A 22441-nucleotide genomic window follows, 5' to 3' on the forward strand; every position below is an offset into this window, starting at 1 on the left:
TCTTAGATTCTGAGGCTGACAGTCTGGTATATTTAGCACTGTATGGTATATTTTGAATGTCATACTTTATGAATATACCTAAAATAGCATTTGCCATATTTTTATTATTTCTGTGGTATAATGATTTGGTATATTTTAGGAATAATACGGAACTATTGCTTTTATTTCAAATGGTTAGTGGGTATCTGACAGTCGAGAACACTCGAATGTAAGTTGTTTTATATTGTATTTTTTTTTTTCAATTTTTATTTATTTTTTTTTTATTTGTCAATTAAATTAAATTTTAAAATTAAATTTTTTTTATTATTTTTCTTTTAATTATTAATTATTATTAATTATTTTTTTTGTACCTTTTATTAATTTATATTTATCAGAAAAAAGTACTTGGTTATTTAATTGTCTTTGAACTGAGGTTTTATTTGTTAACAGCCTTTTGTTTATACTATAACATTAATTAATGTCTTGGTTTTAATACTATTTTTGACAATGAGGAATTATTGTATGACTAGTTTAGGCAGTCTTGGTAGCTGGGAGATTCTCCTTTGGCTTCTCCGATGCATCGTTGTTGCAAACGTTGTGCTTCACATTCAGATGAGCCGGTCCAACCTGCTGAATCTGCACCACACGCTCCTTGGACTCGATTGCCTGCGGCTTGGGTGCACGTACAGTGAGCACTCCGTCCGAGGAGAGCGAGGACACCACCTTGTCCGCCTCGTAGCCCTCCGGCAAGGAATAGCGACGCACAATGTGCCGTGAGATGTAGCCATGATCATCCTCACGCTCCTCATGCTTGGCTTCGACGACAATGGAGTTGTCCACCACCTTGACAGTGAGTTCGTTGGGAGTGAACTGACTCACATCCATGCAGACCTGGAAGGCATCTTTGCCCAGCTGAACGTCTAACGGCAAATCAAGCCAACCATCGCCAGCTGCTCCATCTGCTCCGTTGAAGTGCTTCAAGACGCCTCTGGCCCGCTTGCTGTGGCGATTGCTTTGATGCATGCGAGGCATGCTTAGTTCTGGATACGCGATGCAATAAGGATTGTACATTTTCCACAGCGACATATTTTTTATTATTTTTTTTTATTGGTCAAAATAAAAATGTAACTTTAAAAGAAAACTGAATTTTCGAAATTCTACTTTTTGCGCACGACGAATTAATTCGACTGACTCTGACGAGATTAGTTTTTCAACTGAATCAACAACGAGCGACAGAGCTGCTTTTATACCACAGCGCGCTCTCTTCTAGAAATATCGAGAGCCTACTGCGATGTATCGAAAACATCGCATTCAAGTTAGAAAGAGACAGAGTTTTAGCAATGAAGAGCGAGAAACATAGAGAGCTTTCTAGAGGGTTCGAGAAACTTAAGAGAGTGATTTTATATGCATGTGTGTAAAAATGCTGCAAACAAAATTTAATGCATTTGTTTATGCGGATGCAAAATGTACACACATACATACATAAATATGCAAATCTGTATTGTATGCAAATCTGTCGCTGAAAAAGTATTTTTTTGGAAGTGATATCAGATTTGATTTAGTTCTACTTGTAGCTTTATTGGATTCTCACAGTATAAATGCAAATGACATACAAATACAATTAAATTTCCGTGTTGTTTTACATATTTAAAATAATACACATGTGATCGTATTTTCAAAATACACATTCTTAGGCCTAAGCACACTGGTTAAAAAGTGAATCTTAAATGTGGCTTTAAAATTGCTTAATGCTATTACACCAATGTGCTGTGATGAATATTCTCTTTATGCGATGTTCAAGTGTTGCCATTGTATGCGTGTGTGTGTGTGTTTGTGTTTTTTAGTCTTGAACTCTCCTGCGAGCAGCCCTGCATTTCGTTTCCTATTGCCCGCCATCTTAAACTCGCTTTGCCATCTCGTTCTCTCAATCTCGCCTACTTGCCGGTCTCCATCTTCTCGCTCGCTCCGTTCTCGGCCTTTCCTTTGCCATCAGCAGCCACAGCACTGGTGGCGCCCTCTGGCGCCTTAACACTCAAGTGAGCCGGACCAGTTTGCTGAATTTGCACAATGCGCTCCTGCTTCGCCTGCTCCTTGTCTTGTGGCGGCGGCGCCTTCAACGTGAGCACACCATCCGAGGAGACAGTGGAGACGACCTCGTTGCCATCGTACTCCTTGGGCAGCGTATACTTGCGCACAAAATGACGCTGGATCATGCCGTGGCCATCCTCGCGCTCCTCATGCTTGCCCTCGACAATCACCGTTTTGTCCACAACCTTGACGCTGAGTTCGCTGGGCTTGAACTGAGCCACATCCATGCACACCTGGAAGCCATCCTTACCAATGATGGGCAAGAGAGCGTTTTGGCCGCCGGATGGACGACGACGCGATGCTGGCACCAGCTGATGATGATGACTGCGCTCGTAGGGCATGAAATGGGGACGACGACGATGGGCCACATGGTGTGGCATCATCAGGCGTGGACGGTGGAACAGTTCGTGCGCGTGTACTCCGAAGCCGAAGTCATCGTCCAGCATATGATCCCAGTCGCTGTAGGCGCTCTCGAGATCGCGTGCTAAGCTCAACAGTGGAACAATCGACATCTTGTATGTATATAATGTAATTTACTTTTATGTTATGTACTTTTTTTAATTCTTCGCTTCTTTTTCTGCACAGCACTTATTCTCACGACGACGTTTCATTTGCAATTCTGGCGGCGGCGACGGCGACGCACGCTTTTATACCGACGCCAAAGGGCGACCGCTTGTTGCTGCTGCTGCGCTCTTCTCTGCCAGCGATGTGCTCTTTCTTTTGCCTGTGTGCGTGAGAGACGGCTAAACTTTTTGTTTGTTTGCTCGCTCCCTCGATCTCACACACTGAGAAAGTTCTTGCAATTTCTTGAAGTTTTCAAATGCCGACAAATGTACATATGTATGTACGTATGTATGAATGTATGAAAATATATTGTAAATGTTTAAGCAGCTATTTATTTTAATTATTTCCTTTTGCATTTTTGCCACTGCTGTGTTAAATGCTAAAGTGCTAAATCAAAGCAAGAGCAAAGCGCAGTCACCGCGACTGAGAGAGAGAGAGAGTGATAGGGAAGAGAGCGCGACGTTGAGTGTATGCAAGTGCATTGAACTCATGCTATCTCTGTTTGCCCAGCCGGTTTGTTATTGTTTTCCTTTTGTGTCATTCTTATTTATTGCCCAAGTGCAAATGTGTTCTCTGTGTGTGTGTGTGTGTGCGGTACATAGCAAACACACACAGACACGGATTGATTTTTTTTGTATGCTCTCTTTGCGGCAAACATTTCGCTGCTGATGCATTCGCAGATGAAAAAGTTGCAAAAATGTGTACACACATGCATACTTATGTATATACCCTTTTTGTGTGTGTGTTTGCCCGAAAACTTTCTGTATTGCACTGCTGCAGCCCTGGCTAAAGTCACTCGCAAAAGTAATTGCGCACACTTTTCATGGGTGCATAATAAAAGTCCTTTATTACCATTTAATATTTTTTATTATCATTTCATAATATAAATGAAGTTATAATATATAATATAAACATAATTTCGTAAACAGTAAATGCAGTTACAATGCAAATGTTTTATTTGATGTAAGCCACTAATAATAATAGGTGTGCTAAAATATTTTTGACTAAGTGTAATTTTTAATTCGTTACGATTTTCGTTATATCGTAAAAAGTAAATGCAGTTACAATCTCTTTGATGCTTTTAAAATGATGGGTGTTGCTATACTATGATGACTCACTGTATTATTTTTTAATGCGTGATGTATTTCGTATATAAAACAGACATTGACTTTGATTATTATAATTATTAATAGTATGATGTATGACTTGGTGATGATTTGATATTGTTGCCTCCTGCTCCATTTACTTGTCATTGGTGTCAGCCTCCTCAATCTGCTCCTTGGCATTGTGCTTCACATTGAGATGAGCTGGTCCCACCTGCTGGATCTGAACAATGCGCTCGCTGCCCTTCTCCTCGATGGCCAACGGCTTTGGCACATTCACAGTGAGCACTCCGTCCGAGGAGAGCGTGGAGGCGACCTTCTCCGGCTCGTAGCCTTCCGGTAGAGCATAGCGACGCACAAAGTGCCGGGTGATGTAGCCATGATCATCCTCGCGTTCCTCATGCTTGCCCTCGACCACAATCGAGTTGTCCACCACCTTGACATTGAGTTCGCTGGGCTTGAATTGAGCGACATCCATGCAAACCTGGAAGCCATCCTTGCCCACTTTGCAGGCGGCGGGTTTGTCCAGTTGCTTCAGCTGTTGCTCCAAAGGATGTGCGGCGAGTGCAAGATAAGGATTCCGCTGCTGACGACGCCAGCAACAGGGTGACTCATAAAATGGAGCCACGGACATGCGATTCAAATCGTCAGCCAGGCTGAGCAGCAATGGAAGATTGGCAGCCATGGTATTTTCCAAATAAGAAAGTGTATTTCAATTGATGTTTGCTGATTTGTTATTTCTTTCACACCAACTCCTTGGCGAGCGACTTGTTGTTGCTTCGGCTTTTCGTTTCGAACTGATGCCGAGCAAACGAATCGTCGGCTATTTATAGCTCGCCACTTCGTTGGCAGCTTTCGTGCGTGTGAGCGAGACGGGGCAGATGTCAAAGGGACAGCGAAACTTCTGGCTCTGTTTTCGCGTAGAAAATTGTTCTGGAAGCAACTCGAAAAATGTACATGCGAAAAGAACGTACATAAATACATATTATGTATTGCATTATGTACAATATTTATACGCAACAATCGCCATGGCACTGAAAGAAAGCGAGAGTGCGACAGATGAGCACACAAATTACAGTTACAATTACTCATCGTGAGTATGATAATAGAAACAGCGAGAGAGAGAGATAGAGAGAGAGAGGAGCAGCTGAAAAAGATACTGCAAGAATATTCTACGCGGCTCTGGCAACTGCCAGATAAACTTATCTGAAAGATGCTTTGCCAATCGCATTAATTTTCATTTCTTTCGAAATTTTCAAGTAAATAAAGCACTTAATGTACTTCGGAAATATTTAATGCATAAAAACTCAAAGAATACAATTTTACAAAAGAGGTAAGTAGAAATTCTGTAATTCAAGGCAAAGAAATGAACCCTTGACCCACTGTGACATTCATTCTACGTGTATGTACATACATACATACATATACATATGTATGTACATTGTACACCTCTTAAGTAATTATTTCCTAAGTACATACATTCGTACATAGAAAATAATGTGTACTTCATGATTTTACCTTAAATATCAACTTCCTTTTATGCTATGTACTATCTTCAGCTGGTTTTAAGTTGCAAAGGTACATAAATGACATAATCGGGCTTTGTTTACAGGTTTTGTTTGCGTACTTAGACGATTATTCTGTAATTTAATTCATTATTTAATGTGCGTTTCAAAACTTTCATAACTTTCGAAGACTTTTAAGTAAGAAATAAAATAAAGTACACAGCAAAGAGCATGAAATTTAGTATTTAACAAGTTCAGTATATTTTCAAACATTGGTATTTTATAATATTACTAATTCATCTAGCTAGAAACGTAACCAAACTAATAAATGTCAATAAACATAAGTGCATAGTTTTGGAATTTAAAAAAAAATATAATCGAAGATCTAATTTTCTGATTGTCAACACATTTTCTTGTCTAATTGCCTTTGTGAATATGAAAATCCTTTATGGATGGTACGAAGGTATGTATGTATGTATATATGTACATACCTATGCATATGTACATACATATACATGCATACTCATTGCTGTATAAACACACGTCTGTAGGTATCTATGTATGTATATATACATACATACATACATTTATAAATGTTTCTAATAGATACCATTCATGTCAGCGTATTTCTGCACGTTTTACGTTTAAGCGTCATTTGCAGCCTGGCTTTCCAACGTAGTGTACAGCCAATATACATATGTATACACAATACATAACAGTTTATATATGTATGTATGTATGCTCATATGCATTATTGTTGAATACAATTCATTGACATGTGTAGATAAATACTCGTATAAATACTCGTATATATGCACACAAAAAAATATGTATGTAGGAATGTAACTCTGCACTCAAATCCTCAGTTCTTACATTTGTAATCTCATTCTGCTTCATCACTTCCAGACTATGCTCTCCACAAATGACAAACAAACACATACACAAAAGTACGTACATATCGACATGTGTATGCATGTAAGCACTTGCATGTGTGTGTGCAATTTCATTACCATACACCTTCGCTGCTTCTGCTGCTGCTGCTGCGTTTTGCAAGTTGCAACCCTCTCTCCAATCGCACCATTGCCCAAGTCTCCACAACGATTGTCTGCCTCTCGTCTGGACGCTGATTGCACACATACACATGACCATACATACATACGTGCACTTCCATTTGATACATACATACTTACATACAAGGCAGCGCCTCACCCACAGCTGCTTTTGCTGCTGACTGCACACAGTTGCAATCGCTGCTCTCATATACATACATACGTGTATGCATGTGTGCAGTCTACATTACAGCGCCATCCAACGGTTGACAACACTGCGCATGTTTCGCTGCTGCTGACTTTGCCATCTCCATCCTGCTCTGCAGCTTATTGTTATCATTGGCGAAATTGTCGCTGTCGCGGTTGCCGGTCGGCCTTCCAGACACACACACAAACACACACACATGCAGACATACATACGCTGGAGAGACGCAGCCAACCAGCTGTTGTTGTAGTTGCCGGCACTGAACGTCGCGGTTTGTTGTTGTTGTTTGTTGCTGGCGCTCTCAGCTGTTTTAGCTGTTTTTGCCGGCTGAGCGGTGGGAATTCAGCTGCAACATGGCCACTTTACATGCGACGCAGCAGCAGCAGCTTATGTGTGTGTGTGTGTGTGAATAGTACATGTTGTATGAGTGTGTGTGTATGGGTGTTTGTAGTTTAATTTCAGTGTGTGTCTGGGCAAAAAGGCGTAGGTCGCGAGAGGCTGAAGCCGGTTTCTTCTTTTTTTTTCGTTGGTTTGTCAAGTTTGCCGGTTTTTGCCTGGAATACTTTCTTTGTTCTGCCAACCGGAAAATTGCCAGCAAAGCTGTCTGCAAATAAACATCGCATGAGTGTGTGTAAATGTTTGTATGTATGTGATGTATGTATGTATGTATGTACATTTTGTATATGTTTTCAGCTCCTATTTCATGATTGTCGCCAGTTTGCTGCTATTGATTTTATTTTTCGACAATTCCCAAAAACTGTGCAAATAAACAATGATTATTTCGCCACAGCCTCACATCACTTTGCATAGGAGTGTGCGAGGGAGAGAGAGAGAGCACGATACTGGGCTGCTTGCTGCCTTCCATTCATCCAGGCACGTTTTCCAAGCCAGACAAAATGTTTTCCATTCAGCGCTGCACAGCCGTTTAAAAGCAGCCGCATTCAGCAATAAGCCCTCAAACGTCATCCAGTTAGAAGCCGGAACGGATCGCAGCGCAACGCATCGCAACGCGTCGTGTTTTCCTCCCATATAGAGTGTCCAAGTCCAGTGTCTAGTGTCCAGTGTCGCGTCATCCAGAGATCCCAGCCAGCAAATAAAGTGAAAAGCGAAAACGAGAAGAGAAGAGAAAATGTCATTAATACCATTTATACTCGATCTCGCGGAGGAGTTGCACGACTTCAACTTGCAACGCAATCTCAATCTTGGCCTGGACCTCATGGATGAGGTTGGGGGAGGTGGCTTCGGTGTGTATCCCTTGGAGCAGCAGCTGGCGGCCGCATCAGCCGGAGCAACCTCAACACAAGCCGCACAACAACAACAGCTGTCGCCGCCATCGGGTCGCCGTGTGGCTGCCACACGTCTTGGCCACTCCTCGCCGCCAGCAGGGGGCACATCGATGCTCTGGGTGCCCATCAAGAGCGGATTGGGATTGGGCATGGGAATGGGACATCGTCATCATCCCTATGGACGTGTGGCTGGAGCCAAGACCGTCTGCTGCAATAAGTCGCTGCTGGAGTTGGAGAAGGAGATGGGCGACAAGGTCAACTCGAGTTCCTCCACCGCTTCCGCCTGCTCTTCCTCTTCAGCAACACCATCAGCAGCAGCAGCCAAGACAACAGCAGCAACTTCTTCCTCTGCCTACTCGGTGGTCAATCGGAATGGTTTCCAGGTGAGCATGAACGTCAAGCAGTTCGCTGCCGACGAGCTCAGTGTGAAGACCATCGACAATTGCATCGTCGTCGAGGGGCAGCACGACGAGAAGGAGGACGGACATGGGGTCATCTCGCGTCACTTTATACGCAAATATCTGCTACCCAAGGGCTTCGATCCGGCCGACGTTCATTCCACGCTCTCTTCGGACGGCATTCTCACTGTTCGTGCGCCACCACCGCCGCCGCCCGCTCCCAAGCTGGGTGAAGAGAGAGCCGTGGAGCGCATTGTCGACATACAGCAGCTGCAGTCGGCGTCGCAGTCGCAGCAGCCACAGCAGCAGCAGCCGAAGGATGTGCAGTTGGCAACTCCAAAAGCAACGAACGAAGTTGAAGCGCAGCCAGCGCCAAAAACAGCTGCAGCATCGGCTGCTCTCAACAACAACAGCGAGACGAAGAGCAACAACTCGAATAATAACAACAACAGTGAGCCGAAGAGCAACACGAACAGCAGTGAGCCGAAGAGCAACACGAACAGCAGCGAGCCGAAGAGCGTCACGAACAACAGCGAGCCGAAGAGCAACACGACCAGCAGTGAGCCGAAGAGTGCAGTCAACAACACTACGAATAACAACAACAGCGAGCCGAAGAGCAGCACCAACTCTAGCAACAGCGAGCCGAAGAGCAGCGATTCGAAATGCGCCGAAGAGCGCAATGGCAATGTAGAAACAACTGCGGCAGCCGCTGTTGCCGTCGACGTCAACGCCAACGCCAACGCAGCTGAGACATCCACTGCGACTGCGACTACGACTGCAGAAGAAACTGCAAATGCAAAAACAAAAGAGACAGAGACTGAGCCCGATGTGCAAACTTCCAATAGCAACAACAATGCCACAACTACTACTTCCATTGCCAATTCTAATTCGAGTGCCAACAACGGCGAACAGCAGCAGCAACCAGAGTTAGAGTCTCTGATGGAAGTGGACTCTGCCGAGGCTGCAAGCGCCGCCAAAGAAGACGCCGCCGTTAGCAGCAGCAGCAGCAGCGCTGCAGAGGAAACGAAACCCGAAGATGCCAATGCCAATGGCAAGTCAAGCATCGCCGAGAAGAAAGAGGAGCAGCAACAGCAGCAGGACGAGGAGGATGAGATGCCAGCCGCCAAGAAAGCCAAAACAGAAACGGTTACAGCGGCAGCAGAGGAGCCACCAAAGGAGGAGAAGAGCGTCAAAGGTGCCGAGGAAATTGCTGCTGAGGATGCAGCCATATTGCTGGCCAAGAATCAGGCCAACAATGAGAATGGTGCTGCAGTCACAGTTACAGTTCCCGTTGCTGTCGCTGTCGCTGCCGGCGGCAAGGCTGAAGAGGCCAAATGAATAAAGAGAGACTGAATTAAAGAGAACTACAACTACATACAACCACAAGAATTAAGAGAAATTTGCGCGTTTTATGCTCTAAATGTTTTTTGTGTTTAATTCCACAAATTCGCAAATACAACAAGAATATTAGAGAGATTAAAAGAGACACGAGTTCCCAAGAGAACGCAGAGAAGAGAAGAAACTATGATATGAAATTATGATTTCCTACACAGCAAAAGTGTGAAACAATTACGACTACAAGTATTCAGTAAACATTAAGCACATTATGTACTTAACTTACAAGTAAATAAAGAATTCAAAGAGTATTTGTTTGTCGTTTGCCCTTTTGCGTTTGTGTTGCCGTTGCATTTTTAAAGCTCTTTATTTCACAGTCGCGCGCTCTTTCACACACGCACACAAATACAAACCGGCATCTAGCAGTTAGACATGTACATATGTTTCTCCCACTCTCACAATAGAAAGGGCGCGATGTTTCTAGAAATGTCAAACTCACACACACGCACTAGCTGCACTTTTAGGGCTATAAAAAGCCGACGCCAAGGCGGCTGCCATTACAGTTGTTTAACAGTTGTTAGTGCAAACAGAACTTTCGCAGTGCGAATCGCTAAGTTGAAATTCTAAAAAGAAGTGAAAACTGTAAATTAGAAAAGATGTCGATGTCTCATATGCTCTCGCTGATGGACGCCCTCCAGGGCACACGTCAACCCGTCTACGACTTTGGCATGGGCATGCATCCCCGCCAGCTGCAATCGTGGTCCACAACACCTTCCTTGCTGATGAATCCCTGGCAATGCGCTCATCCTGCCTGCCCCACATCACCCGCCAACAACAAGATGATGATGGGCAATCGTCAAAAGCGCGACATGCTCAAGCAATCCAACGGAGCTGGAGATGCCTGGAATATGCCCATGTCGCAGGTGGGCAAAGATGGCTTCCAGGTGTGCATGGATGTCACACAGTTCAGTCCCAACGAACTGACTGTCAAGGTGGTCAACAACTCCATCATGGTCGAGGGAAAGCACGAGGAGCGCGAAGATGATCATGGCTACATTTCACGGCACTTTGTGCGTCGCTATTCCTTACCAGAGGGCTACGAGGCTGACAAGGTGATGTCTTCGTTGTCCTCGGATGGCGTGCTCACTGTCAATGTGCCAAAGCCACACGCCATTCAGGACAAATCGAAGGCGCGCCACATTCAAATCCAGCAAGTGGGACCAGCTCACCTCAATGTGAAGTCGAATACCGCGGAGACGAAGCCTGAGGAGAAGCTCACCAATGGCACCAAGTAGGATGCCTCATAGCACACGAATTTCATCCCCACATTTCCTGTGATTTTATACCCATTGTATTTATTGAGCAAAAGACTTAAAATAAACTATTAAAAACGAATATGTAAAAATTGGTCATTCATTTGGAAAATGGGAAACAAAAACTTTTGGTATTTTATATTTAAAAATGTATAGGTAACGAAATTTAATGGTTTTTATTTTCCTTTTTCAGCTTCATTAAAAAACAACAAATTTTAATAGTTAATAAGTTTATTATATGTATGTACATCACTTATGAAAGTACGTACATACATACACTTTTACTGGTTGCTTTTTATAACATGAAAAATGAATTGTTGTAGTCAATAGAGTACAAAAATGAGACTTAACATTTGAACGAAACAATTTAATATGTATTTCCTTTCAAACAAATTTTGCAGTCAAGATTTTATGCTGAGACTTTGTTGCCATTTTTTGTACGAACATACATATGTACAATAAATCTAAGGTTCATAGCAAAATTATAAGACAATTTTTCTGTGGTTATTTCAGTTCAATTTGGAGGTGTCTATAATTTTACTGAAGCAATTGCCATTTGCTGTTCTTGTAAATCATGCATGCAAATTCAAAGCATAAAAATAGTCAATTTATACGTAAAGTATTTTTTATTCTCTTTTTCGCTGTATTTTTATTATTAGTATATTGAGTTGATCAAATTGTATATGCTGCAAAAGGATGCTGTCTGCTTTAGTATAATTGTTTGAGCCGGCTAGTATATTTTTTAAGGACAGCTTTGCGGCGGTCACACTTAGTAGGGTCACACTGCACTCTTGCACCTGCTGCAACGGTTTATTGCGCATTACGTTGTTGTTGCCGCCATTGCTTGCACACATATTTATTTTGCTTATTTAAAACTAATTTCGCTGCGCCAAAAATAGTTCACCTTGAATCAGGGGCAGTCTAAAGAGGAGGAGAAGGAGGATGCTGTGCACTATTTCCAGGGCAACGCCAGTTTGCCCGTCTCATGCACTCGCACCAACCGCTCGCTGGGACTGTAGTACTTGGCTGGTGGCGGCGGAGGCGCCTTAATGGTCAGAATGCCATCGGTGGAGATGTCCGAGATGACCTCGTTGGCGTTGTAGCCGCGGGGCAGAAGATATTTGCGCACAAAGTGTCGCTCCACGTAGCCATTGGCGCCTTCGTTGCGCTTGCCATGATTACCCTCGACCATGACATAGTCATCGTTGGTCTTCACAACAATTTCATGCGGGCGAAATTGACGCACATCGATATCGATGCGGAATCCCTTCTCATCCGCATGCACACGCTCCCCCGCATAGTAGTTGTCCCATCGCATGGGATACGACCACTCGTAGGGCGAGGATTGGATCAATTGATTGCGCATTCGACGTGACACCAGCTCATCCAAGGGACGAAGATAATCCCGACTGCTTAAAGCGGAGGGAACAGTAGTGTTGGGCCACCAGCTGCGTGGATCATCCCAGAGATAGGGATACAAATCGTAGGACGGTTGGTAGAGCGGACGCGGACGATCCAATTCCCGGGCAAGATCACGATACGAGGAGCTTCGCACCAAAGCCATCACAAGATGCGCGCGTTCAAGATGCTTATAAAAATTGTCAACGGCGCCGTCAGCGCTTTTATAGCCTACGCGACGTTGATCATCATCAAGAGACGACAACGAAGACGACGAGCAATTGGCCTCGACTCGTGTCGGATGCGGATGGGCAATGTGTAGGGGATTGATGATTCATTTGCTCGATGCGCGAAGGTCGCCAAACAAGATGCAAGCGCAATGTTGGACGCGAGTCAAGTGGACGTCATCGAGGAGAGTGTAGGAGAGGGAGAAGATGAGGAGCGAACAGGCGGGGAACAAGCAATAAAGCAGGAGGAGATGAGGAGATGATATTAGAAGAATATAAAGGCAACATGAAGAGGAGAAAATTGCAGAAGGAGAAGGAAGCAACAAACTAGAAGGAGCGGACAGAAGAGGAAAAGGCAAGGCAGGAAGAGAAGGTATCCACGGGATCGGGAGGAGATGGCACATCAAGTGCAAGTGGCGATTGCCAAGCGAAAGTAGATGCATATTATTTGTTTACGTTTTAATACCCAATACTCATTAGGTAAAGGGGTAGATTAAAAGAGTGAAACATCGGTTCCTTAAAAAACAAACTCAAATCAGAATGAAAAGCCCAAACTATAAAGGGATATCTATCCTTAGATGACATGTCTGATAATTCTCTTCCATTCTCTCTTCCAATTTCGTAATGAGTATTACCGGGTATCCCGCAGTCGAATACACGCAATTGCATTTATTTGTGATTATTTATTTATTGCTAATTTTACAGACTTTGAATTTGTTGCTACTCTAAAGATAAATACGAATAGGGAAGGGAAAGATGGCACCAGGATATTGTTGTTCACTTCTCCGTATCCTCCTTGGGAGGATTCGCCTTGACGTTGTCCGCCGCCAGACCAGTTTGTTGAATGGGCACCACGCGCTCCTTGAGCGCCTCCTGCTCGGCAGCTGGAGGATTGGGCACGCTGATGGTGAGCACACCATCGCTGCTTAGACTAGAGGTCAGTTGTTCCACATCGTAGCCCTTGGGCAGGACAAAGCGGCGCAAGAATTGACGGGAGCTATAGCCACCCAATTCATCCTCCTGTTGCTCCGATTTGCCCTCGATGATGACGCTGTTGTCGACGGTCTTGACGGTCAACTCGTTGGGCCTGTAGACGCTGACATCCAAGCTGACCTGATAGCCATCCTTGCCCACTGTGGCTGGTGGTGCAAACTGCTGCTCCTGCCAGCGTGCGATCTGCTTCCAGTTGCGCGGCAATGCAACCGCCGACCACAGCGGAGGATCGTGGAAGAGCGAATGCAAGGGCGACTGGAAGGGCGCCACACGTGGCAGCCGTGACATCTCCTCGGCCAGGCGCAGAAACATGGGCAGCGAACGCATCTTTGTAAGTCCGGTTGTTTTTGATGAAATTCCCTCTATGTAATTTTGTGAAAAGCTCTTCGGAGCTCTGTCTGCTTTGATCAACTGTTTCGAAATGTGAGCGAAGCGCGTGCCCGGCTGCTATTTATATGTCACGCCGTTTGCCGAGAACTTTCCGGCGCTCTCTCGACGCGCAGCAACAGCTGATGCAATTTTCTGTGCGGCCTTTGAAAATGTCACAGGTCGCTGGCTACATAGAAAACTTCGCTGGTGTTCTCTCTCGTTTTCTCGATAACTATCGAAATGTCGATTATTTTTAACTACAGCTGCATATGCAGCACTTGTAAAGCTTGAGGTAGGTCATAGCAAAACAAAACAAAAGAGCAAGACTAAAAGAGAGTGAGAGAGTGCACGGGAGAGCGAGTGCGCAAAAAAGCAAAGTGAGGGAGAGTCGCCACACACACAAAAGTACATGTGTTTGTGTGTGTTGTGTATTTGCTTACGTTACGCCATGGCACAATAATAACGTAACAAAGTATTTGCTTGAGTTTGCTCAGCTTATCTAAGCAAACACTTTGTGATTGCCAAATTTCACCATTCACCTCTAATTGAAGTAGTATAGAAAGTGTAGAATTTAACCAATTTAATCCGAAACCATAAATTTGACTAAAGTTATGTGCGTATATCTAAAGAGCATACATTTTAAGATTTAAATAAAGATTATAGTTTTATAAACTATGAGCCAAAGATGAGCATGTGCAGGCGGCATTTTAATAGCCTTCGATCTTACTTGGGCAGACCTTCCTTCTCGGCCCATTCCAGCCAAGAGCCACTGTAGACGCGTATGCTATGAAAGTTAGAAAGAGAGAGATAAAATATAAGAGCTTAGAAACTAGATGAGAATTGATAAACTCTCACTTGGTAAAGCCCGCATTCTTGGCAATTGTTTCAGCCTCTTTGGCACGCTTTCCCGAGCGGCAAGTGAAAATGATGTCAGCATTATTTCCAGGCTTTTCGCGACCATATTTCTGCTTGAAGTCCTCGTCGCTCGACTTTAAAGCCGCATCCAGATCGGGTACTAGATATTAAGGGTTGCTTAGTAAATGGAAGTTTATTCCAGTGGAATATTGTGAATACGTACAAGGAATGTTGAGACTGGCTGGAATGGTGCCAGTGGCTTCCAGTTCGTCCTGGTTGCGCACATCAATCAAATAGATCTCTGGATGATTGGGCACATCTTTAACTTGCTCATAGGTGGCCATTGTGTGTTACGTCAATTGAATATGTTAATCCGTACAAAATGTGTAGAAACTTTGCTTTCACCTGTGTGTGTTTTGCGTGTCGCCAGATCACTGAGTTTACTGCTTACTCCAGCACTGGCATTTATTGTTAAAGCAAACCAAAGCAACGGCGACGGCGACGTCAACGTCGGCAGCGAAGTCGCTGCTGGTTTATCAAAAATGTTGTACGTACGTATGTATGTATGTATGTATGTATGTGCAATGTACAACAAAGCAACCGCAGCGTAGCTTTGGCTCTGTATTAGATTTGAGATTAGGCATCGCAATACAAAACTTTGCTTTGCTCTTGTTGTTTTTGTTGTTGTTGCTTTGTGGTAACGCGCTGTCGGCGCTAATTGGCGACGGCGACGACGACGACGACGGCGCCAACAACTCATCGGATTTCAGTTCGGCTTAGAATTTTTTCAATGTGAACGAAAAAACTAACGTTAACTGTTTGGTATTGAGCGTCTTCCAGACACCAACTAACCGATAATGTTTATTTATTTATATATTTAAAACGTATCGAATTCGATTTCGAGCGTACAAATGTCTGCGGTTTCGGGTTTATCGTTCTTTCGCTCCAAAAGCTCCAAGTTCGCAACCTCGCAACTTCAAGATTTCAAGATTACCAAACTTGGCACTTGCTCCACACATTTACCAAGTTTGATTTTCACTTTCGGTAAGGAATGTGCAGAAGAAATTCTAAAATTCTAATCACTAAAATATTCAAGAGCAATTTCAAAGAATTTTAATTTCGGTTTATAAATAGTTTTTTTTAATAGCACTCCTGTTAAAACGGTAATGGTATTTAAGGTTTTGTGTACATACATACAAATTTAATTTTAATAATAAATTTATTTTAAATTTAAAAATTGACAATAATTCTAAAAATTTAATTTTTTGAATTTCAGAGAATTCTATTTTATGAGCTTTTTCATGAAGCTCTTAGTAAAACAATAATGGCATTTAAAGTTTTGTGTTCATACATACAAATAATAATAAAATAAATAATACATTTTTTTTTAAATTATAAATAATTTCCAAAATTTTATTTTTTGGAATTTTAGAGAATTCTATTTTATGAGATTCTTAATAAAATTCTTACTAAAACATACATACAATTTTCATTTGAACAATAAATTTATATTAACATCAAATATAGTTAGAACTATGCACATATATAAAAACTTTTTTTTTTTAATTTTCTTTTGTTAAAAACTATTAATTTTATAAACTATTTTTATATTGACATTAAAAAAAGTTTATTCCTAGAATTTTTTTAAAATTTGTGGAAACAATATAAAGAATATTGCTCCTCCATTTAGTGGAAATAATTTTAATAATAATTACTTGTTCTAAAATCTTTTTAAAAATGAATTTTTGAATTATATTAATTGTTATTCGTTTTATTGAGCGTAGTTTTTTAAACTTTTTTATAATATCACTGTACTACCGCACATGATACAATAATACAAGGTAGTCTCGTCGGAAAAAGCTGTCCGACTTTAAACAAAACAATGAGTGCGAGTGAAAGAGTCTCAGCACAGCAGTGTGAGCGAGACGACAATGAAATGCGCATTAACCCTTAGATGATGATATTAATATTTACGTATTTTGAAGCTAATATTAATGTCTAATTGACATATTTTTAAAATGTTAATTGTTTATGAACAATTTGAATAATATATATGAGAATTCTCTAATTCTCTAAATGTTTTAATTCTATCCGTGTCAACGGCATACATTGCAAAATGTCATTTTGCACAAGGGTTAATTGCAGAAAAAAATTCGTCCGCAGACAACCTCTTGCGTCGAAAAACGAATGCGTACTGACGAAAGCTTTTTCCGACGAGACTACCTTGTATAATTGTATCATGCTACCGCATATTCAACAGCACAGCGCATCTGCCGTATACAAAACTTTGCTCCAGAAACTTCCCAATTGTCGCTCCAGAAAAAAGCTCGTGTTGGCAGAGCTTTTGGCATGGAGCCGGACTATAAAAGTCAACGATGGCCTCCACAACTTTGCATTTGCGTCGCGACTTTTGAGTTAAATTGTGCGTGAGTGGGACAACAAGTGCAACAACGTCTCTGCACCTCTTTGTACCTCTTTCACACCCGCTGGCAAATCAACCCTCCAGTCAACAATTGGAAAACAGGTCGCAGGTCGGCAGCAGTCGCAGTTAGGTTCAGTGAACTTGCACCAGATACAGATCCGGAACTCTTGTTCAATCAATAGCGAAAGAAAAAGCGAAAAGACGATGCCAGACATTCCATTTGTGCTCAATCTGGACTCGCCGGATTCCATGTACTATGGCCACGACATGTTTCCCAATCGTCTCTATCGTCGCATGCATTCGCGACATCACGATTCCTTGGATTTGCACACGCTGGGCATGATTGCTCGGATGGGAGCACATGCCCATCACCTGGTGGCCAAGAAGCATCGCGATGAGCTGGGTGGGAGCAGCGCGGTCAAGCGGCAGGGCAACTTTGAGGTGAATCTCGATGTGGGACTCTTTGAGCCGGGCGAGCTGAGTGTGAAGCTGGTCAACAATTGCATCGTTGTCGAGGGCAAGCATGAGGAGCGGGAGGATGAGCATGGTCATGTCTCGCGGCACTTTGTGCGTCGCTATCCCTTGCCCAAGGAGTACAATGCCGATGAAATTGCCTCGACCTTGACCGACGAAGGCGTTCTGTCCATCACAGTGCCACCGTTAGTTGCACCCGAGGATGCCGAGGAGCGTATTATACCCATTAAGCATGTGGGACCGTCCGATTTGTTTGTGCAGGCCAAGAACAATGGACACAAGGAGCCGACTGCAGCAGATGGCGAGGCAGCCAAGTAAACAAACAGAAGGAGCAGCAACAGCAGCCAAGTGATTTACCAAGACTCTCATTGTCATTGCACGACCGCAAGGAACTCAAAATTATGCACAACCCCATTTTAATAATTCATTTTAGTGTTTAAAATATTAATTCATTTAAATGTAATTATTCACATTATCCAAAATTAGATTAATTGCTTGTCCAATTTATCAGTATTAATAAAGCTATTTTAAAATCTCGATTGCAAGCAGTTTGAATGCGCGCATTGTTATCGATAAGTGCGATAATTGCGATAAGCAGGCGCAACAAGCGCAGTCAGTGATGAACGATAATCGAATACTGTGATGCATTGAAAAAAAGGTTTTTTAGCCGATATTTTTTTATCGATATGTGACGCTAAAGTTGCGGAGCTATCTTGACGCACATATTGAAATAAGTACTAGATAAAAGACAGATAATTGAATGAATAATGTTTAATAATAAAATAAATTATATATTATGTTCCTTTTTTTAAAAAGGGGCACACTCCTTAATTTCATTATTTATAACTTTTGTGGCAGCTGTTTAGTCTAGTGGTGACACCTTCATGGTCACCGAATATTTGCCCACCTCTAGTTTGTAACCTTAAAAATGTTTTGTTTACTTTTGCGCCAGTCGCGTAATTCCTATCAAATAATTACAAAGCAGGTTTTTAAATCACCCGTTAACACAGTCAGCAAAGCACTGCACACCACAAGCTGTAAGTATGCCCAGCAGAAACTGGACACCGCTGTCACTTGGAAATGGCAATCGTATATTATGAAATTATCCACTTGCAGTTCTGCGTCATGGCGAATACGAATGGCAAGATCCCAAATCGCCGGATGAAATGTAAGTAAAGTGCTGAGATTGAGATGCTTGAATTGAGATGAATTATTACCTCACTGGCAGTGTCAACATAACGTATGTGGACAAGGATGGCAAACGCACCACTGTTCAGGGCAAGGTGGGCGATAATGTGCTTTATCTGGCCCATCGACATGGGATTGAGATGGAAGGTGCCTGTGAGGCGTCGTTAGCCTGCACCACGTGCCATGTGTATGTGCAGAACAAGTATCTGGATGTGCTCAACGAGGCGGACGAGAAGGAAGACGACCTGCTGGACATGGCGCCGTTTCTGCGTGAGAATTCCCGCCTCGGTTGCCAAATAGTGCTCGATAAGACAATGGAAGGCATGGAGCTGGAGCTGCCAAAGGCAACGCGCAATTTCTATGTGGACGGGCACAAGCCAAAGCCACACTAATCATTGTGCTGCGATAAACATCTAATCATTATTACCTATATATTGTTAATTAAATAATAAAAGAAGAGATGGTATTTTACAATTATTGTTTTGTTTGTTGTTTTTTTTTTGTCGTATTCCCAACTTGTGTATATTCTTAAGTATTTTAAACAATGCTTTCGTTCTTTTTGTATGTGTTTCATCTTGGCGAAGAAGAATTAAACTAAAGAAAATTTGTTGAGCCTATATATTATTACATTTTCTAATCGATGATTACATTCAATGAAAGCGCGCAGTACAGAAAAACAAAAGTGAGAACAATTTTTTTTTGTGTTGGGGGAAATGTGGCGAGAAAAGACATGTAAAAAATGGTATGAAACAATATTTTTGTAAAGATTATGTTACAATTAAAGAAAGTAATGGTAAAAAAGGTCTATATATCAATAGTATAGCGACAAACTAAAAATCAAATTACAACAAATACGCATCACAATCTGCATCGCAATCTGATTGAATTGTGCCCTCTTGTGTGTTTCGATGATGCTCGTTGGGGGGGAGGGAGTTCTTTGTTTTTGTTGAATGTGTGTGCGCCCGCACCCCCCTTTCAGTTGGAAGATGGGCTGCTGGAACCGGAGCGAGAATGCACGCTGCCACGATCCTGGTCGCTGTTGCGCTCCTCGTCACGATCGCGACTCTTCTCATCCTTGTCCAGATCCCGTTCGGGTTCCGCTCGTTTGCTCGCCTGCTTCTCGGACACAACAACTGGAACAGCCGCAGCAGCAGCCACAATCTCTTCTTTGGGCGATAGATTCTCGCGTTTGATCGCCTCCTTTTCAGCTTTGATGGCGCCGCCTTTTTGTTTGTTGTTGCCGCTCTTCTTCATCACGGCCAGTTCTTTGAGCAAACTGGCCACTTTGCGATTCAAATTGTCCACCTTCATGTCATGCAAACGCTCGACCTCCTTCAGTCTGTTGCGCATATCGTTCTCCTTCTCAAAGTTTTTGCCCTTCAGCTCTGTCAACTGCAAGATTTCGAGTAATAAATTCAGTTTCTTTTAAGGCATTTCAAGTATTTTACTACTTACTTGCTTGTCCTTCTCCAGCAGTTCCTTGTCTTTTTGATTCAAGCGCTTCTCCAGACTGGCAATGCGCTCCTTTAGATATGTTATAGCCACCACATGATCCGATGAGTTTGTGTCCACATTGATGGCAGCTGGCGCTGCAATTGTGCCATTTCCTCCACCATTACCACGCGATATTTTATCGGGCAAATCGAGTCCAGCACCGCTTACAGCTGTAACACCGCCAGCATTATTGTTGCCAGCATTTTTGCCAATTTCGCCACCGCGCGTTGGCTTCTTGGCCGATTGCGACGAGCTGTCTCGATGCGCCGACGACGATGATGATTTCTCATGCGGTCGCTTCTTTGACATGGATATTCGACCCTCCTGCTGGGCTTTTAACAGAGCACGCTTATAGGCGCAGGTACAAAGCCAGCACAGAATCTTCCCATTGACCTGCAACAAGGAGATAATTTACATTTTTACAGATGGTATAACAATAATTAGCTTAAATTCTAAACTGGCCTAAACTACGCTACTCTTATGAACGCAAATACAGATTTATAAACTCTTCGAAATGGACGCGTGTCTTTGCTTCACAAAGCCGCGGTTTAGTACATTGTTTTTTTTTACTTAAAAATAACGATATATGGTTTTTAAAATTAAGTGGTTCCAAGTCCTCTTGAGTGTCGCTGACCTTTTTGTTCTCGTCGCGCCTGTCAAAGGCTGATCGCAGCTTGCATTCGTCGCATTGTGTGGGCGGTCCATACTTGGCTTCGTAGCTGGCGCATCTATTTTGCAGTTAGTGATATTTTGGTTTGGTTAAAGTGGTTTTTTATCGATTCGTTTTTTCGTTTTGTTTCGTTTTTTTTTTTGCAGAAAAGAGAAGAGAGAAAAATGTTTTGCGTTCATAAGAGACGTGGTTTTTCTTTGCGTTTTACTTGAGCAAATCAAGAAGACAAATAGAGAGAGAGAGAAACTACTGAAGAATAGGACAACAGCGCCAAGGTTGATGTATTTTGAAGGCACAATTAATTAGTTGAGGACAGGTTTTTGTTTGGGATTTGATACAACAAACATATTCTAATACACTCTAAAGCAATTTCTATTTTCAATTCAGACTCGATTGTGCATTCAAATTACAGCGCGCTTAATATTCAAATCAAAAACTGACCACAGTTTGTCGTCATAGTTTTTGTGGTGAAGTTGAATTGCAGACGAAAAGAAACTCACCTCATGCATTTGGAGCTGCCGAAGGCCGCGACAATTTTGCAGCACTCACAAGCTGTGGGCTTCCCATATTTGCCCAGATAGTGTTCGCATTTTTTACAGGCACTCTGTGATTTGCTGCAAATGAAGAGTAATACTAGTAAACAATAGCTAGGGAAATTTAAGGCACTCAACTTACGAGGCGGAGGGAAATTCCGAGCGGCAGTAAGTACATTTAACAACTGAGGTAGAACCACGGCACACCTGTGGAGAAGGAATACAACAAAATGGAGTGTGAAACGTGAGATGCAGTTGTTTTCGGCAGAATTTTGTTGGCTGAAACGTTCATATTTCATTAGTCACAAGACGTTGCCGCAGTTGAAGCGGCTGCAGCAAGCATCGTTAAAAACTGCCACCGCTTTGCTTGTTTGCTGCTCTTCCTCTTCACGACCATTTTTCACGTTAATGCGCAGCAAAAAATTTTCGCAACAAAGCAAACGACGCGTCATTTGTATTTTATTATTGCCAAAAAATACACAAAAACACACACAATTGCCCACGTACACACATCCTTTGCTTTTGCATATACGCACACACACATACACCAACACACAAAATGTTTTTGTTTGTTGCATTTATTTCGTTTTCAGCTCTTTTTCAATTCGCATTTGTAGATGTTTATATTAACCTTGCAAAGCTGCTGCCCTGATGATAATTCTTCGTAGGGATGCCGAGAAAAACATTTGGAGCAAGCGAATAATACTTTTCCACTCATTTTCTATTTGCTTTTTTTATTTGTGATATATATTTTTTAATTTTCTTTGTGTATTTATTTTCTCTTTTGACTCGAATTTGCGATTATAGTAGAGGCGACGCAAACAGTCTACCAAAGTGGAATACAGTGTGACCTCAAGTTGATTTTCAAATGATGCTTTTTCGCTTTGACATTTGTCGAAATTATACCAATTCCGCAATATAGTAAAATGTCAATTTTTTATAATCGTGTTTTGCAGGAGTATGTTTAAAATTAGAATGTGTTCGCAGGTAATG

At 42.4% G+C, this 22441-nt stretch overlaps 11 protein-coding genes across 12 annotated transcripts; 4 read left to right on the plus strand and 7 right to left on the minus strand.

Moving 5' to 3' along the window:
• Window positions 1–388: 388 nt before the first annotated feature.
• LOC133840831 (heat shock protein 23-like) lies at window positions 389–1202 on the minus strand. The gene has a single exon (XM_062272937.1). The coding sequence runs from the start codon at window positions 1063–1065 to the stop codon at window positions 511–513; it is 555 nt and encodes a 184-aa protein (XP_062128921.1). The 5' UTR covers window positions 1066–1202; the 3' UTR covers window positions 389–510.
• A 329-nt stretch (window positions 1203–1531) lies between these two features.
• Window positions 1532–2691, minus strand: LOC133840830 (heat shock protein 27). Its single transcript, XM_062272935.1, has one exon. The coding sequence runs from the start codon at window positions 2577–2579 to the stop codon at window positions 1914–1916; it is 666 nt and encodes a 221-aa protein (XP_062128919.1). The 5' UTR covers window positions 2580–2691; the 3' UTR covers window positions 1532–1913.
• Window positions 2692–3717: 1026 nt separating this feature from the next.
• On the minus strand, window positions 3718–4545 carry LOC133840832 (heat shock protein 23-like). Its single transcript, XM_062272938.1, has one exon. It carries the CDS (start codon window positions 4417–4419, stop codon window positions 3874–3876), a length of 546 nt encoding a protein of 181 aa, XP_062128922.1. The 5' UTR covers window positions 4420–4545; the 3' UTR covers window positions 3718–3873.
• A 2890-nt stretch (window positions 4546–7435) lies between these two features.
• LOC133840479 (heat shock protein 67B1) lies at window positions 7436–9823 on the plus strand. The gene has a single exon (XM_062272332.1). It carries the CDS (start codon window positions 7623–7625, stop codon window positions 9513–9515), a length of 1893 nt encoding a protein of 630 aa, XP_062128316.1. The 5' UTR covers window positions 7436–7622; the 3' UTR covers window positions 9516–9823.
• Window positions 9824–10056: 233 nt separating this feature from the next.
• LOC133840480 (heat shock protein 26) lies at window positions 10057–10907 on the plus strand. The gene has a single exon (XM_062272333.1). It carries the CDS (start codon window positions 10169–10171, stop codon window positions 10805–10807), a length of 639 nt encoding a protein of 212 aa, XP_062128317.1. The 5' UTR covers window positions 10057–10168; the 3' UTR covers window positions 10808–10907.
• A 520-nt stretch (window positions 10908–11427) lies between these two features.
• Window positions 11428–12423, minus strand: LOC133840481 (heat shock protein 27). Its single transcript, XM_062272334.1, has one exon. It carries the CDS (start codon window positions 12387–12389, stop codon window positions 11778–11780), a length of 612 nt encoding a protein of 203 aa, XP_062128318.1. The 5' UTR covers window positions 12390–12423; the 3' UTR covers window positions 11428–11777.
• A 690-nt stretch (window positions 12424–13113) lies between these two features.
• LOC133840482 (heat shock protein 22) lies at window positions 13114–13958 on the minus strand. The gene has a single exon (XM_062272336.1). The coding sequence runs from the start codon at window positions 13768–13770 to the stop codon at window positions 13228–13230; it is 543 nt and encodes a 180-aa protein (XP_062128320.1). The 5' UTR covers window positions 13771–13958; the 3' UTR covers window positions 13114–13227.
• A 419-nt stretch (window positions 13959–14377) lies between these two features.
• On the minus strand, window positions 14378–15120 carry LOC133840483 (rhodanese domain-containing protein CG4456). Its single transcript, XM_062272337.1, has 3 exons — window positions 14891–15120; window positions 14668–14827; window positions 14378–14596 (listed from the first exon to the last, which is right to left on the minus strand). Exons 1-3 carry the CDS (start codon window positions 15009–15011, stop codon window positions 14536–14538), a joined length of 342 nt encoding a protein of 113 aa, XP_062128321.1. The 5' UTR covers window positions 15012–15120; the 3' UTR covers window positions 14378–14535.
• Window positions 15121–17044: 1924 nt separating this feature from the next.
• On the plus strand, window positions 17045–18102 carry LOC133843867 (heat shock protein 67B3). The gene has a single exon (XM_062277613.1). The coding sequence runs from the start codon at window positions 17294–17296 to the stop codon at window positions 17879–17881; it is 588 nt and encodes a 195-aa protein (XP_062133597.1). The 5' UTR covers window positions 17045–17293; the 3' UTR covers window positions 17882–18102.
• Window positions 18103–18426: 324 nt separating this feature from the next.
• Window positions 18427–19225, plus strand: LOC133842417 (adrenodoxin-like protein 1, mitochondrial). The gene is made up of 3 exons (XM_062275493.1): window positions 18427–18600; window positions 18680–18731; window positions 18792–19225. The coding sequence occupies exons 1-3, from the start codon at window positions 18492–18494 to the stop codon at window positions 19141–19143; spliced, it is 513 nt and encodes a 170-aa protein (XP_062131477.1). The 5' UTR covers window positions 18427–18491; the 3' UTR covers window positions 19144–19225.
• On the minus strand, window positions 19218–22297 carry LOC133842414 (protein FAM76A). Of its 2 annotated transcripts, XM_062275489.1 has the most exons (6): window positions 22080–22297; window positions 21591–21655; window positions 21416–21529; window positions 20880–20973; window positions 20207–20638; window positions 19218–20143 (listed from the first exon to the last, which is right to left on the minus strand). In XM_062275489.1, exons 1-6 carry the CDS (start codon window positions 22164–22166, stop codon window positions 19727–19729), a joined length of 1209 nt encoding a protein of 402 aa, XP_062131473.1. In that variant the 5' UTR covers window positions 22167–22297; the 3' UTR covers window positions 19218–19726. The 2 variants fall into 2 exon arrangements, with proteins under 2 accessions (XP_062131473.1, XP_062131474.1); XM_062275490.1 differs by lacking the exons at window positions 20880–20973; window positions 22080–22297 and having other exon boundaries at window positions 21591–21606.
• Window positions 22298–22441: the final 144 nt, after the last annotated feature.

The sequence above is a fragment of the Drosophila sulfurigaster genome, chromosome 3 (assembly GCF_023558435.1).
Source record: "Drosophila sulfurigaster albostrigata strain 15112-1811.04 chromosome 3, ASM2355843v2, whole genome shotgun sequence".
Classification (NCBI taxonomy): Eukaryota; Metazoa; Arthropoda; class Insecta; order Diptera; family Drosophilidae; genus Drosophila; species Drosophila sulfurigaster.

Bases quoted from the DNA above. Each gene is read 5' to 3' on its own strand.
- LOC133840479 (XM_062272332.1), top strand. From the start codon at position 7,623: ATGTCATTAATACCATTTATACTCGATCTCGCGGAGGAGTTGCACGAC.
- LOC133840830 (XM_062272935.1), bottom strand. From the start codon at position 2,579: ATGTCGATTGTTCCACTGTTGAGCTTAGCACGCGATCTCGAGAGCGCC.
- LOC133840832 (XM_062272938.1), bottom strand. From the start codon at position 4,419: ATGGCTGCCAATCTTCCATTGCTGCTCAGCCTGGCTGACGATTTGAAT.
- LOC133840831 (XM_062272937.1), bottom strand. From the start codon at position 1,065: ATGTCGCTGTGGAAAATGTACAATCCTTATTGCATCGCGTATCCAGAA.
- LOC133842417 (XM_062275493.1), top strand. From the start codon at position 18,492: ATGTTTTGTTTACTTTTGCGCCAGTCGCGTAATTCCTATCAAATAATT. The intron at 18,601-18,679 runs GTAAGTATGCCC...ATCCACTTGCAG, and splicing joins AGCACTGCACACCACAAGCT to TTCTGCGTCATGGCGAATAC. The intron at 18,732-18,791 runs GTAAGTAAAGTG...CCTCACTGGCAG, and splicing joins CCCAAATCGCCGGATGAAAT to TGTCAACATAACGTATGTGG.
- LOC133843867 (XM_062277613.1), top strand. From the start codon at position 17,294: ATGCCAGACATTCCATTTGTGCTCAATCTGGACTCGCCGGATTCCATG.
- LOC133840483 (XM_062272337.1), bottom strand. From the start codon at position 15,011: ATGGCCACCTATGAGCAAGTTAAAGATGTGCCCAATCATCCAGAGATC. The intron at 14,828-14,890 runs GTACGTATTCAC...CTTAATATCTAG, and splicing joins AGCCAGTCTCAACATTCCTT to TACCCGATCTGGATGCGGCT. The intron at 14,597-14,667 runs GTGAGAGTTTAT...TAACTTTCATAG, and splicing joins AAGAATGCGGGCTTTACCAA to CATACGCGTCTACAGTGGCT.
- LOC133842414 (XM_062275489.1), bottom strand. From the start codon at position 22,166: ATGAGTGGAAAAGTATTATTCGCTTGCTCCAAATGTTTTTCTCGGCAT. The intron at 21,656-22,079 runs GTTAATATAAAC...CCTTCTCCACAG, and splicing joins CAGGGCAGCAGCTTTGCAAG to GTGTGCCGTGGTTCTACCTC. The intron at 20,144-20,206 runs GTAAGTAGTAAA...GAAATCTTGCAG, and splicing joins TGCTGGAGAAGGACAAGCAA to TTGACAGAGCTGAAGGGCAA.
- LOC133840481 (XM_062272334.1), bottom strand. From the start codon at position 12,389: ATGGCTTTGGTGCGAAGCTCCTCGTATCGTGATCTTGCCCGGGAATTG.
- LOC133840480 (XM_062272333.1), top strand. From the start codon at position 10,169: ATGTCGATGTCTCATATGCTCTCGCTGATGGACGCCCTCCAGGGCACA.
- LOC133840482 (XM_062272336.1), bottom strand. From the start codon at position 13,770: ATGCGTTCGCTGCCCATGTTTCTGCGCCTGGCCGAGGAGATGTCACGG.